Source organism: Loxodonta africana, chromosome 7, assembly GCF_030014295.1.
Source record: "Loxodonta africana isolate mLoxAfr1 chromosome 7, mLoxAfr1.hap2, whole genome shotgun sequence".
Taxonomy (NCBI): Eukaryota; Metazoa; Chordata; class Mammalia; order Proboscidea; family Elephantidae; genus Loxodonta; species Loxodonta africana.
This window is the reverse complement of record NC_087348.1, coordinates 114,412,761-114,428,655: the sequence shown is the minus strand read 5'-3', so window position 1 is coordinate 114,428,655 and position 15,895 is coordinate 114,412,761. Positions and strand designations below refer to the sequence as shown.

General features: G+C 43.5%; 2 protein-coding genes across 2 annotated transcripts; both read right to left on the bottom strand.

Annotated features, from left to right (window-relative positions):
• Positions 1-382: 382 nt before the first annotated feature.
• LOC100675025 (endothelial differentiation-related factor 1) lies at positions 383-4,786 on the bottom strand. The gene is given in 5 exon segments (XM_064289544.1): positions 383-604; positions 606-666; positions 669-923; positions 926-1,044; positions 4,683-4,786. Coding segments are annotated over 5 exon segments (609 nt in total). The 3' UTR covers positions 383-534.
• A 914-nt stretch (positions 4,787-5,700) lies between these two features.
• Positions 5,701-7,626, bottom strand: LOC100674739 (lysine-specific demethylase 4D). The gene has a single exon (XM_003415650.3). The coding sequence runs from the start codon at positions 7,276-7,278 to the stop codon at positions 5,701-5,703; it is 1,578 nt and encodes a 525-aa protein (XP_003415698.1). The 5' UTR covers positions 7,279-7,626.
• Between the last annotated feature and the right edge of the window lie 8,269 nt (positions 7,627-15,895).

Below are 15,895 nucleotides of genomic sequence, written 5' to 3'. Positions count from 1 at the left end.
TGGCAATTTTTAAAACTTAGAAATGCACAGAAGTGGGTATATTTGTGATATATATATGTATACACACACATTATGTATATACATATATAGTTGCTATGAGTGGGAATTGACTCAATGGCAGTGGGTTTGGTTTGGTTTATATACATATATATGTATGTACATTTGGAAGGGCTACGGACTGTTACTAGCCTCTCTGACTCTCTGACATCGCAAGGCGGGAAAGCCTGTGTGAACCGCCCAGCGGCCCTCCACCACTCGCTGAGAGACGGCTCCACCCACACCCCCAGGTTTCAAAGCTAACACTGCTACCGCTTAGGTGCGTGTGGAGGGAGGCGTCCCATCAAGATGGAGTGGGGGGGGGGAAGCAACAGGAGAGCCAAAGACCTTGCAAGCTTTTGTTTGTTTGACAACAGGTGTGAGGTGAGGAGGTCCCCCAGCAAGTCCAGCGCCCCAGGAGCCGCTGGCCGGGTGGTTCTGGTGGTGGGGAACCAGCCAACGAGATCAGCCACAACAACTGATTTCCAGGCTTTGTGTTCATTTCGCTCTCAGCTCTTTCTCGATGGACTTCCCAGTGTCCTTGCTTAGGAGTTTGAGGTCGATGGCTGTTTATATTGCCCAGAGCCTGCTTGTTAGGGATGGCCCATCCGCTCTCATTGTTGGCGACAACTGCGGCTTCTCGTTGATTTTCGTGGCCGGGTCCTTCTGCGTGAGCCCCTTGCTCTGCCAGCCCTGCTGGATCACCTTGCCCACTTCCAGGGTCACCCAGTCACGGTGCAGCTCCTCCGTCTCCCGGTCCAACTTGGCAGTGTTTTTGGTTATTGAATGCTGTTTATTCTGGGCAGCAGCTCATTTCTTGGAAGTCTCCACAACTTCTCCTCATCTTTGAGCTGCTAAGATGGCCTGCTTGGACTTGGCCTGGGCCGCGTGGGGCCCTTCTTACGCAGCACCATCACCATGTCCCAGTCACTCTCGGTCACGGCAGGTCGGGCAAGGTCGGTGGCTCTATCCCGTGGCTCCGCAGCCGCTTTTTTTTTTTTTTTTTCTCTTTTTTGTGGAAGTACACAAGTTTAATACCTGTATATTTTTGTGCTAGAGGCAATCTGACTTGCTAATAGATTGGCTGGGGGATGTGAATAAAAAAGAAATAAAATACGATAACAATGATTTTAGCTGGAAATTTGAATGGGTATTTGTGTCCATTATTGAGATGGGAAATAATGCTTGTAGTAGAGGTTTGGGAGGGAAAAATAAGTATGTTCACTTCAGATGTAAGAGGTTTGCCGTATCTATTAGATATCCAAGGGGAGATTTCAAGTTGTGCAGAAAAGAGTTAACATAGCAGGCCTGAGACCATTATCCTAAGAAAGGTCTGCTTGCAAGATTGGCCCTTGGCTGGTGTCTGGGAACTTGGATTTCAGGAGGGTCTCCATTCTTATTCCGATAAGAATGACTCACTGTGTCTAAATTGTGCAAACAATATGATTTATGCTTAACGCCTTTCTGGGAGTCTGGAATTTTGGTACATACCAGGCAGAGGCTGCTGACATGACCAGCCCCCCAATAAAGACTTTGGACACTGAGTCTTTAATGAGCTTCCTTGGTAGACATCATTTCACGCATGTTGTTACAACTCATTGCTGGGGGAATTAAGAGTGTCCTGTATGACTCCACTAGGAGAGGACTCTGAAAGCCCAAGTCTGGTTTCTTCTGGACATTGCCCCATATGTCTTTTCCCTTTGCTGATTTTGCTTTGCATCCTTTAGCTGTAATAAGTCATAGCTGTGAGTATGACTATATGCTGAGCCTGTGAGTCCTCCTAGCAAATTATTGAACCTACACATGGTCTTGGGGACCCATGACACAGAAGCAAACAGTTGAACCTGGAGCTCAGGGCAGAGACCAGAGCTGGAGATATCAGCTGAGGGAGTCATTATTCACACAGAGCTGGTAATGTGTAAGTCATGTGTCATGGACTGATTTCTTGGAGTCTGTGTTAATAACCAAGATCCAATAGTTGACTTGGATCTAGGGCTGCCAGATTTAGCAAATAAAAATACAGAACACCTTGTTAAATTAGCATTTCAGATAAACAATAATGTTTTAATATAAATCAATCCCATGCAATATTTTGGCATCTTGTATTTTATCTGGCAACCCTATGTGGGTCATACAACTTCATCTCAAGTCCAGTAATTACTTAGCTTGGTAGAGGACAGTTAAGTTCTGATTGGAGTGTTCCAAGAGAAAGTGAGGATGGCAGAGAGAGGCGCAGTAGGATGGACGTCCTAGAGGAGGCAAGAAGTGATAGGACCCAGAGTACAAATGAGGAGACAGTTTCTAGGTTTCTCCTTTAGTAGGAGCAGGGACATGTGACAGGGGAAAAGGTAGAGATGATAGGCTTGGGGTTGAACCTGAGGGAGTGAGGGACAGATCTGCATCTGTTTTCACAGTGAAGTAGAGAAAGTTATCAGCTGGGAATGGGAAAAGAAGGTGTTGGAAGTCTGAGGATTAGGAGGGGCATAAAATAGTTTCCCCAGTGGTAAAGTCAACTTAAGGAAAAAGCAAACTGCAGTCTTTAATTCCAAGACAGCTGGTTATAGGCCGTTCTACTCACTTCCCCTTTTGCAGAAAAAGAAATCATAAGCTCCATCTTCCATGAAACCAAATGATGTCCGTAATCTTGAACTAGATTATATTGAAATTAAAGTGGATGAAAGAGCAGCAACAGGCTGCAGAGCAGAGGCAGGCGAAACACAAATGGCCCCCGGAGGGAAATTCCACTGAGAGCTAGCCACCGACCCCACCCTTTACCACACTGTAAAAACAAGGCCAGAATTCTTGAATTTGAATACCGAGTATCTCTGAAGGCAGGGGTGAAGCTGAAAGAAAACCCAAAACCAAACCCATCACCTTTGAGTTGATTCTGACTCACAGTGACCCTACAGAGCAAAGTAGAACTGCCCCCATATGGTTTCCAAGGGTGTAAATCTTTACAGAAGCAGACTGTCACACCTTCCTTCCGCTGTTTTTAAAGGCCCTTTAAATGTATCGTATCAGAGACACTAAAATCCTATGAAGGACTCCCAAATGCACCCCCATGCAGTTAAGATAATTAGTTGTTCCCCATTGCTTGAGGATTCCATATTTGCAAATTCCCCAATCACCAAAATTTATTTATAACCCCCAAATCAATACTCACAGCCCTTTCAAGGTCATTTGCAGACATGTCCTAAGGGCAAATACAAATTAGAAGCTAGAAAGAAAAAACAGAGGGAGGGAGAGAAGCTTCCATCTCCTGTTACATTAAGAAAGACAAGTTGCTCAGCGACATGGCATAAAGACACAGGTTTTGGCTGTTCGTCACTCAGAACTTCAAACCCATGGCATCGCTAAGCCCGTGCAAGGGGTGCAGACAGCACCAGAAATGCATCAAGTAACACCGTCAGAGGGCATCACACCAACATGACCGTCTGTAAGGGTTTTGTGCAATGTTTCAGCAGAAATGTATTATTTTTTATAAAAATATCCCTGTAGTTACAACAACAAAAATAGTTTTTGAAAGCCCAGCTCACATGTATCCATATAGCTCCGAGGCTAAAACTCTATTCTAATTTACTTTTTGAGCTGTCTAATGAGCTCTGGTCGGAGCCGCCATTATTACCCAACTACAGTAACACTCCAAATCCCCGGTATCCTCTGCACACGCTACAGCACTGCTGTTGTTCTCACTGCTGCCAATGTTTTTATAGTTGCTGATTTTGTCAAAGTTCCTGGTGTTTTAGCTACAATATTGTGGTAGTTAGTATTTGTGAAAGTATATCAGTAATGTGAATGAAGTAGTAATTTAAAGAAAAAGGAGAAAAATTAAAAAAAAAGGGCTCCACTTAGTTACTAATAATGTTTAACTAATAATGTTGCGATTCATTGTAGGAAGATTTTACAATTTTGTTGTTAGTATTCATATAATCTAAGAAATATTACACTTAAGCAATTTACAATTATATTTAGCACATATTATTCTATGATTAAAATTGATAATAAATGTTACTATGGATTCTCTACTGTCTGGTAAGGGAGGAGGTCTATGCAGAGGGTGACACCAACCCTAGGTGTCATGTCACCGCTTCAAGTAACCACTCACTTTTCACTGGGTGCTTCAAATTCCAGAATGGGGAGGGATGGCATGCTTCTCTGAAGTGTTCCCTTCTGTATCCAAACTATAAGCTTCTAATTCCAAAATATATTCTGAATCTGTCCGTTTCTGTGCATTTGCAATATAATGCTTAAATCTAGTTAACCATCAACTCTCACCAGTCTTATTTTGATGCTGAACTGCTTCCCCTCCCCCCCACCCCACAGTCTCCACAGAACAAGGAGGCTATTTATTCAAATATGCAAATCACATCATGTCCACTGCTATTTTAAACTTAAAATGCCTTCTCATTTGAAATCAGAAAAAAAAAACAAAACAGAAAACACTTAACATGACCTACAGCAGCATACATGACCTAGCCCCAGCTTGCCTTTCTCCTCCTTCCTGTCTATGCTCCAGACGCAAATGAGCTGCTTCTCTATTCCTTGGAAAGGCAAAGACACCAACTTCCGGGTTAGGTCAATTGCACTTGTTGTTTCTTCCAGGTGGAAGACTCTGCTCTGGAGCTTCTTTTCCTATCAGGTCTCACAGGGGTCTCCCGCTCTGTGAGCCTTCCCTGACCACCTTCTCTAGGCCCGCCTCTGCCCATCCTGATCGATCATCTCGTCCCACTTTAGCTTCTTCCCAGCACATATCGCCAATTGAACTTACCTTGTTCATTTATTTGTGGACTTGTTTATTGGGCTGAATCAATCAATCAACAACGAAAAATACATGGCTTTGAAAAAGCTGTGAGTGGAGAGCTGGAGAGAAAATAGTGCGATGGTAGCATTTTTTTCATATGTTTGCCCATTCATCCCAGCAATTTATCCAAGTTCCCAGCCCAGCACCAGGTGACTCCACCTAGTCATCTTCGAGGCACGGATGCAAACCAAATCATCCCAGCCAGCCAGCCAGAATCCAGCAACCATGCCCCAAATTCATTGACCACCACCACACAGTGGAACCAGCCCATTAAAAATAAGGTTTTGCTTTAAATGCTTTGAAATAATTATTAAGAAAAGTGCAGGAAAGAATATTACCCCCCCTTCTTTGAAACTACAATTTCAGAAATAAAGTCAGATTTTAACATTTTAGTTACCTTTAATATAAGTGTGAAGAAACACATTTTAAATACATCAATAACTCAGTAAGGTCATAAAGTGTTTCTGAGGCTCTGTTGACCGAATTGGTCAAAAGGGCATAGTTTCTGCAAGGAAAAGGCCGGGGAAGAAGGAAAAGAAGAGAGAGGGAAATTGAAGAGGAACCTAATCCCAGGATTCAGAAGTGCAGCAGGGTCCAGAGTGGGCCTGCAGGATCAGGTTCCAGCAACCTCAACGGTACCCAGTTCTTAGAAAGGCACAAGAGTGTCCAGTGGTGACAGAGAAGTTAGCAGTGTCCGAAGACATTCTGGGGTCGGGGAGGAAGAACATGGTATAACGGACTAAGTAAATACCAGGGACTCAGCAGGGTCCAGGGGCGTCACCGCAGGGGCGCTCTCATGCACAACCAGTGTCCTGCAAGCCTCCACACAGAAGAGCACTGGGGTACAAAGTCGGCTTCTGTGGCTAGTGGGGTGGGGCACAACAGCACCCAGAAGTTTTAGCAGGACGCTGGGGTCCAGGGCTCAGAGGTGCAGGGTGGTCCACCAAAGGTCCACCCCCAGACAGGAGTTGAGCCTCAGGCTCCAGAGACATGCGCGCTGTGCCCACAGAAAGGCGTCTCTTGGCAGGGGCCTGGACGGTCTGCTCCTTAGCCGCAAATTCCCGAGGACGACGACCACGACCTCTTCTCCCAGGTGAAGTCTGGAGATGGGGGGCGGGCAGACCCCGGGTCTGCGGTGGGGTCAGGTCTGGCTCCGCAGAGTCGCGGACGGTGGCAGTGGTGGTGGCGGTGGTCTCAGGCTTTACAGCAACACTGTGGGCTGCGGAGGAGCAGCGGGGCACATGGCCCACCGGGACGCAGAGGCGGGGTCCACTGCCGGAGGCTACAGGCCTAGGGATGCGTGGAGCCCGGCGGGGCGGGAGGTGTCGCAGGCCCCGTGCAGCTCTCGCGGGTACCCGGGCCTCCCTCCAGGCGGTCTGTTCCTGGCTTGCTGTTGCCGTGGGCTTCGTGTGGTCCACGACCGCCTGGTCTTGGCCCTGTTTCCACAGCTCGTAGCGCTCGGGTTGCAGAACGCGCACAAAAGCGTCCATGGAAAACGTGACCCTGGCCTCCCCACAGCTGCACTGAGACGCCACTTTGCCATAGTCGACCCAGCGCGGGGTGGCAAAGTTGATGGCTTCGGCACAGTTGAAGCCGTGATTGAAGCCAGCGTGGTAGCCATAGGGGAACGTCACCATGAACTCGCCAGCCTCCTGGGTGATGCGACTGAAGGGAATGCCATTCTCCCTGAGCACAGTGGGCGAGATGAGAGCCACCTTGTGCCGCAGGAAGGCCTCACAGCCCCGCGCACTGCCCGGGAAAAGCTCCCTGGCCAGGCGTTCCAGGCGTCGGCCGTGCTCCGGGGGCACCGCGTACCACGTTTTGGGCTCCCCGAAGTGCAGGTAGTTGATGCTGTACAGGTCCATGTCCTCCGTGTGCCAAGCGAAGGTGGTCTTCCACATGCCGAAGTACAGGTAGGGCGTGTTGACGCCTTCGATGACGACCCCGCACTCCTGTTCCAGCAGGTCCTGAATTGTTCCCAGGTTTCCAAGGTTCCAGTGTTCAGTGTTTCCATCAAACAAGGAGCCGCTGATGTCGGCGCCATAAATCGGAGAGTCGTACAGGCGGTTCTTCCAGTACTTTCGCTCCAAGTCTTCAAAATCCAGGTGCGGTGGAGTGCGGTATTTGTCACTGTCAGCCAAGTGGCGATACTCCCCCACGGTCATGGCTTTCTTCTTTTTATGGTATTGTGTAAACACACCTGCCCGCCCAGAGACCACCTGCTGCAGAGGAGTGGCTATTAGGATGTCATTGACGTCATCGTAGGTCTCTCTGGCTTTCCATTCCTTTGGTGGAATTATCTTAGCCAGGCCTGCTCGGTGTGCGCCTTGGGATTCCATGTAAGCAATGTATTTATCAAAATTATTAAATTCTTCTTTGGTTGGATGAAATATCATTATGCTACAAGTTGGGTTCTGAGCACAGCTGACCTTAGACTTCATAGTTTCAGGTTAATAAGTAGCCACTTCCTATGTTTCTAAGTATGTTTATATAGTTGAGGATGGGGAAGATGTTATTTAAAAAAATGGGTTGGTGTATTTGTGAGGCAGCAGGAACCACCAGCTGACTTTTAAGCAAATGAGATGACAATCTTTCTTGGGTTTGCTGATTCACTGGGGGACTCCACTCTGGAGAGCAGTTCTTGCCCAGCTATTGATGATGGCTGAACCCACAACTCTGTGATGTTCCTCTGTTGGTGCTGGCTGTCCTCTTGAGGCTACTGAATCATCTAGACCTGAGTGGCAGAGTATATCTTCAAGGTGGTGTTTAAAGCTAAACCTAAAAGAAAGAATATAGAGAGGTTCAAAATTAATGTTTGAAAAGTTATTATGGAACTACCAATTAAATAACACAATGGGACACTGCTACACAATTAGCAGAAAGGCTAAAACTTTAAAGGATTGACAATACAAGTGATGGTGAGGATGTGGAACAGTGAAAATTCTCATGGTCTACTGGAGGGAACGTGCATCATTACAGTAACACTGGAAAACCACATTGGCGCTCTCTACTAAAACTGAACATATGCATGTGCTATGACCCAGCTGTTTCATATGCCTGTGATATGTGTACAGATGTGCACTGAAAGTCATGACCAGGAAGGTTCATAACATCATTTCTAATAGCCAAATACTGGAAACAACCCAAATGTCCATAAACAGTAAAAGGGATACATACATTGTGGTATATTCATCAAAATGCAATACCATAAAAAAAAACAAATACCATAGAGCAATGAAAATAAATAAACAAAAGCTACTTGCAAACACAGAAACAGATTTTATAAACATTGAACAAAATTAAGCAGACTCAAAATATCTATAACATAATTACATTTGTATGTTGATTAAAAGGAAAATGAGTAATCTATAATGTTAGAGGTCACAGTAGTGGTGCCCTTTGGGAAAAAGGGAGCTTATTATCAGTGGGAGCATAAGGGGAGTCTGTCTTCGGCTGGGTTCTCTAGAGAAGCAAAACCAGTGAAGCGTGTATATATATATATATAAAAAATATATATACATACACGGAGAGGTTTATGTCAAGGAAAAGGCTCGTGCAGTTGCAGAGTCTGGCAAGTCTCAAGTCTGTGGGTCAAGCATCACGTGGGAGGTTTCTCCTGACTCATGTAGCTGCAGGGGCTCATGGACCCAAGATTGGCAGGTCAGACAGTAGGCTGCTGGCTCACAGGTGGTAAAAGAAAAAAAAAATTTTTTTTTTTTTATAGGTGGTAGAGGCTGACAAATCCCAAGACTGGCAGGCAATACAGCAGGTCGCTGGCTCGAGTTCCAAAACACCAGAGGCAGGATCCAGAGCAAGCAAGCAAGCTTTTCCAGATGATCCGTATATATATTGGGTTCAGGTCATGCCCCTGAGGAAACTCCCCTTACAACTGATTGGCTGATCACATCATATCATATCATGGAGGTGATTACATTGTGTTACTTATAGGAGATCACAAAATGGAGGAAAATTACACGCTACTGAGAATCATGGCCTAGCCAAGTTGACACATAACATTCACAATCACAGGAGTCTCTGGAGTAATATTGATACCCTGCTGTGAACTTGGGTGTTGGTGACAAATCCATCAGAATGTCTAATCAACTTCTTGACAAAGGGTCTTGGTTTTTTTGGTTTATTAGGACTTTCACAAATTTTTTTCTTTTCACTTTTTAATTAAAAAAAGCATTTAGAATGAAAAAGCATTAAAGAAGCATAAGAGTTATTGAAAATAAATGAACTAAACATTCACTGGACAAAAAAACCAAACCCATTGCCATGGAGTCCATTCCAACTCGTGGTGACCACGTTTTACAGAACAGGACTGCTCCATAGGGTTTTCTTGGCTGTAACCTTTATGGAGGTAGATAGCCAGGCCTTTCTTCCACAGCACTGCTGGGTAGATTCGAACCACCAGTCTTTAGGTTAGCAACGAATTGCAAATTGCTAGCATCACCCAGGGAGAACATTTACTCAAGAAGCTAGCAAATAAAAGGAGAGGAAGAAGAAGAAGTAGTATAGTAAAGAAATAATGAATAAAAATGAAATTAATGAAAGAGAATACATAGAAAACAGAGAAATGATGACTAAAAACATTCTTTGAAAAGACTAATAAAAGTAACAATTCATGGACATAATTGGTCACAAAAGGTAAAAATAAACAATAGTAGGAATGAAAGAATGTATAAAATAGAGAGTTTTTAATCTGAAAAGAGAATCTTATGAGTCTTGACATCATGAATTTTGAAAATATAAATAAAAAGAACAATTTTCTAGAGAGGAAAAAATATCCAAAATGGATCTAAGAAAAACTATAAAGCTAGCATATCCCAATATAAGAATCTGGTTCAAAGTATGACCCCTGAAACACTATGAGATACAGCATTTTACAGGTGAGTCTAACAAATATTTAAGAAACAGTTAACTCTTATTATGCAAATTCTTTCAGAATATAGAAAAAGCTGGAAAGCTACTCAGATGATTTATGAAGCTATTCTTATTTCTGACAACGAAACCAGAAAAGGGGAACATAAAATAAAGCTATAAGCCGTCTTCATTTATAAACATAGATGCGAGATGTCATGGATCGAATTGTGCCCCACCAAAATATGTGGCAACTTGGCTAGGCCATGATTCCCAGTATTGTATGGTTGTTTTCCATTTTGTTATCTGATGTAATTACGTCTTATAAATCCTAGCCTCTATGCCTATGGCAGAGCCCTGGTTGCATAGTGGTTACGAGCTTGGCTGCTAACCAAAAGGTGGGCAGTTTGAATCCACCAGCCACTTCCTAGAAACCCTCTAGGGCAGTTCTACTCTGTCCTATAGGGTCGCTGTGAGTCGGAATTGACTGGATGGCAATGGGTTTGTATGCCCACGGTTACAGTCCCAATTGGGAGTGGGTTGTCCGTTATGTTAATGAGGCATGATCAGGTTATGTTAATGAAGATTAGGTGGGATGCACCACCTTGCTTGCATCACACCTTTTATCTTACAAGAGATAAAAGCAGAGAGAAACTAGCAGAGAAGGAGGAACCAGGGGCCCCTGCATTGAGAACCTCCTAGACCCAGGGGAAAATTGATGCCAAGATACATGGAGATTTCCAAGTAAAACCAGGCCCACAGATGTTGAAAGGAGACAAGGACCTTCCCCCAGAGCCAACAAAGAGAGAAAGCCTTTCCCTAGAGCTGTTGCCCTGAATTCAGACTTCTAGCCTCCTAAATTGTGAGAGAATAAATTTCTGTTAAAGCCATCCACTTATGGTATTTCTGTTACAGCAACACAAACATAAGTAAAATATTATCAAATCAAGTATATCAATATATCAAAAGAATAATAAATACATTGTGACCAAATAGAATTCATCTCCAAAATGCAAAGATGATTCAACATCAGAAAATCTAATAATATATGTAATTCTGAATATTAATGAAGGAAATGGAAACTATCATCATCTCATAATAGAAAAAGCATTTGGTGGAATTCACTATCCACCCCAATTTTAAAATTATTTACTTTTATATTAAGAAAAAGAATTTCTATAAAAAACAAAAAACCTGCAGCCGTTGAGTCGATTCTGATTCATAGCAACCCTATAGGACAGAACAGAACTGCCCGATAGTGTTCCCAAGGAGTGGCTGGTGAATTCAAACTGCCAACCCTTTGGTTAGCAGCCTGAGCTCTCAACCACTGTGACACTAGGGCTCCAAGAATTTCTATAGTTGGGTCCAATCAAAAAAACTTGTTCCCATTCCAACTCATAGCAACCCTATAGGGCAGAGTAGAACTGTCCCACAGGGTTTCCAAGGAGCAGCTGGTGGATTCGAACTGCCGAACTTCTGGTTAGCAGCTGATCTCTTAACTACTACGCCACCAGGGTTTCCAAATGGTGTGATAATGGTGCCCAAAACTAATCAATGGAACAAAATATTCCAGAAACAAGCCCCTGCTTATAAAGCACTTGCTTTGCTGCAGAGGTGACATCCCACACCTGAGGAGGGAAAATAGCTTGTTCAAAAATCATGCTGGGACGACTAGTTTTTCACTGAGAAGAAAAAGAAAATTTAGAACTTTCCTTCACCCCACCCCAAAATATGCTCTAGATAAATGCCCAAAGCTAGGTATTTATGTTCTGTTGTACACAGCGCACTATGGGTCGGAACCGACTCGACAGCACCTAACAGTAACAACAGGAAAAATATAGGAGAATGCTTGTACGGACTCAGGATGTGGAAGATCTTCTTCTTCATCTTTTTTTTCCCTCAGTTGATTTTTTTCCCGAAATTTTATTTATTTTGTTGTTGAGAATATACACAGCAGAACATATACCAATTCAACAATTTCTACATGTACAATTTAGTGACATTCATTATATTCTTCGAGTTGTGCAAACCTCACCCTCCTTTTCTGGCTTGTTTTTCCCTCATTAACATAAACTCACTGCTCCCTAAGGTTCCCATCTAATCTTTTGAGTTGCTGTTGTCAGTTTGATCCCATACAGATAGTTCTAGCATCCAGTGGGTAGAGGCCAGGTATGCTGCTAAACACTCTACGTTGCCCAGGACAGCACCCCCCAACACACACACACACACACACACAACCTCCAACAAAGAATTATCCAACCCAAACTGTCAACAGTGCCGAAGTTGAGAAACCATTACCTAGAAAAATAATAATTTTTCTCACCTGTTTAATCCAAAAAGTAAATTCCACATATTTCTTCCTGCTTCCCTAGCAGCTGAACATTGCTGGCAACAGTCCCCAACTCTGCTTGGTGTTTTCATTTCAATTTCCTTAACACAAATCTCAAGTGGTCTCTTGATACTATTTGCTAATCCTCTTAAAAGGAACCATGGGTGGTCCAGCGGTTGAGTTGGGCTGTTAACCAAAAGATTGATGGTTCAAACCTACAAAGCAGTTCCACAGGAGAAAGACCTGGTTATCTGCTCTCATGGAGCCCCGGTGGCGAAGTGGTTAAGAATTTGGCTGCTAACCAAAAGGTCAGCAGTTCAAATCCACCAGCTGCTCCTTGGAAACCCTATAGGGCAATTTTACCCCGTCCTATAGGGTCGCTATGAGTTAGAATTGACTCAGCAGCAATGGGTTTGGTTTTATTTGCTCCCATAGAGATTACAGCCAAGAAAACTCTATGGAGGCAATTCTACTCTGTCACATGGGGTCACTATGATTTGAAATTGACTTGATGGCACCTAATCCTAACAACAACAACAATCCTCTTAAAAAAACAGAACAACAACAACAAAAAAAACAGTTGCTCTCAAGTCAGGCAGAACTCACAGCAACCCCATGTGTGTCAGAGTAAAATTGTGTTCTCCATAGGGTTTTAAACGGCTGATTTTGGGGGTAGATTGCCAGACCTTTCTTCCACGGCACCTCTGGGTAGACTCAAACATCCAATCTTCCCGTTAGCAGCCGAGCACATTAATTGCTTGCATCACCCAGGGACTGTGCTAATTTTTAGTTTTTTCTATTCTTCAAAAATTCTATTTTACCTTTCTCTCTCCTCAAACTTCCTGTATGCCTACTCTAATCCACTTAGAATCCTTAAAATGTCCTAAAAGTCCTTAGATGATCTGGGCCACCATACCCCATGACCCTAGCCCCCTTTATACTCTATCCCTTTTTCTCTCAGTTCCAAGCACATTCCTTGGTGTTTCTCAAAAGGCCAGGTCTGCTCCTGTCTTCTGCCCTTTGTCTACAGGAAACTCTCTTACCTCCTTCAATCCTCAGCTCTTCACCTTCTCAGTGAGGTGGACTTTGATAGTCCTATTTAACTTGCAACCTCTTGCCCCCTCAATCCCTCACTCTGGACCCCATTACCCTGGTCTATTTTTCTTTTTTTTCCATGGTATTTAAATGGTACTTATCTCTTTCAAATATAGTACAAAATGTACAATATGAGTTCTAGGGGGGCAGGAATCTTTTTTTCTTTTCTTTTTTCTTTTCATTGATGTGTCCCAAGTACCTAGAATAGTATCTGAACTTAGTAGATGCTCAATTATTATTTGTTGGTTGAATGAATTATTATATACTTCTGGTGATTTTTATTTTCTATTTTAAATTATTATTTAGTTGGGCTTTTTCAATAAATATACTAATATAATAAAAAAGGAAGCAACTAGCAAGCAGCCATCTAAGATGCGTCAGTTGGTCTCAACCTATCTGGAGCAAAGGAAAATGAAGAACACCAAAGACACAAGGTAATTACGAGCCCAAGAGACAGAAAGGGCCACATAAACCAGAGACTACATCAGCCTGAGACCAGAAGAACTAGATGGTGCCTGGCTACAACCGATGACTACCCTGACAGGGAACACAACAGAGAACCCCTGAAGGAGCAGAAGAGCAGTGGGATGCAGACCTTAAATTCTCATAAAAAGACCAGACTTAATGGTCTGACTAAGACTAGAAGGAACCCAGAGGTCACGGTCCCCAGACCTTCTGTTAGCCCACGACTAGGACCATTACCAAAGCCAACTCATCAGATAGGATTATTAGACTGGACTATATAGGAAATGATACATTGTGAAGAGTGAGCTTCTTGGCTCAAGCCAGCACATGAGACTATGTGGGCAGCTCCTGTCTGGAGGGGAGATGGGAAGGCAGAGGCGGACAGAAGCTGGCTGAATGGACACAGGGAATACAAGGTGGAGAGAAGGAGTGTGCTATCTCATTAGGGGGAGAGCAACCAGGAGTACATACCAAAAACCAAACCCGCTGCCGTCAAGTCGATTCCGACTCATAGCGACCCTATAGGGCAGAGTAGAACTGCCCCATAGAGTTTCCAAGGAGCACCTGGCGGATTCGAACTGCAGACCTGTTAGTTAGCAGCCATAGATAGCACTTAACCACTATGCCACCAGGGTTTCCAGGAGTACATAGCAAGGTGTATATACATTTTTGTATGAGAGACTGACTTGTTTTGTTAACTTTCACTTAAAGCACAATAAAAAATTTTTTTAATTAAAAAAAGAAGCAACTATGTTAGTTTTTTTTTTTTTTTTTTAACAGCACATTGCCTAAGTTGGCAGCCCAATAAAATGTATGTTCCCTGAGATCAGAGAGTTTGCCTAGTTTGCCACCAAATTTAATTGGGGGGGAAAAAAAGCTTTCTGATGTAAAAAGGATTACTTGCTCTATTCACACTTCAAACAAGCAAAAGAGAACAGAACAAAAATCTAAAAGCCTGATTTCAAATAAAAACCATCCAGGAACCCAGAGAGATAATTTTCTCTCAGGAAAAGCTTATAAATAAAACATGTACTCATGATTAGGGCCCCTTTGTCTCTTCATTAATTAATTAATTAAAGCAGGCCCACCCTAAATCCATCGATCCCTAGTCCAATCTTAACTGCATCCAGTCACCCATCCAACCATCACTTCCAGTGGAACCATCCTTCCCTGTTCTAGGAAATGGCCTCATTTGCAATGTTAGCCCACAAAACACAAATACGTTGACCAAAATCTTTCTTTGAGACTCTTACAGAAAAATATAGAAAAGGGCTGCCAACACTCAACAAGTCTGAAATCATATTGTAAAAAAAAAAAACAAGTTGTAAAAACTTGTAAAAAATAGTTGTAAACAAGTTGTAAACTCACCGACCTTTCAGTTAGCAGCCCAGCGCTTAACTACTGGCACCACCAGGGCTCCTGGGGACTTCCTATTCTGAACCTACTTGGAGTTACCTTAGAAAATTATCAGTGAAATCTGTAAGTTCCTGGTTCTAGACAGTTCACCAGAAGTTTTCCAGAAACCAAAAGCAAATCCAGGTTTTGTGGAGCCTGAAGCTTACACAAATCTGGGAGCCCTCTTAGGTACAGATGATTTCCCTGGGAAAGCTACCAGAATGGGAAGCTTAGTACAGTCATTAGCTAGCGCACAAAACACTATTAGCATTCAGGTCTGCATAAGAACCATGGGGAGGCATAAGAAAATAGTGCAAAAGAAATGGGGTGAGGAGGAGCTTCTGGGGAAGATGGACCTCAATGGCAATGGGGTTATGTGGGAGCCATGGGCAGGGAGGAAAGTAGAGTATCAAAGTACTACATCCTTACCTATTACCATGGAATGCAATAGATACCTAAAATTAATCAAAAGACAGAAATACAAGCATATTATTTAGATTCATGGAAATAAGTGTCAGAAGAAAAAGCTGTAAATTGAGTGTAACCTGAGGTGAATGGGAGAGGGAAGTGAGAATTGGTAAAGCAGAGGATGGCAATGTCTCATTAAGGGTTTCTAGCTCTATTTTGGAGTCACTGGGTGGGGAAAACTTGGCTACTAACTGAAAGGTTGTCAGTTCGAGTCCACCCAGGGATACCTCTGAAGAAAGTCCTGGTAATACTTCTAAAAAATCAGCCTCTGAAAACCCTATGGAGCACAGTTCTTCTCTGACACACATGGAATCGCCATGAGTTGGAATCCACTCAATGGCAACTGGTGGTGGCGGTGGTTGTGGTGGTAGTGGTTGTGCTTGTGGTGGTGGCGGTGGCGGTAGTGGTGGTAGTGTTTGTGGTGGTGGCGGTGGCGGTAGTGG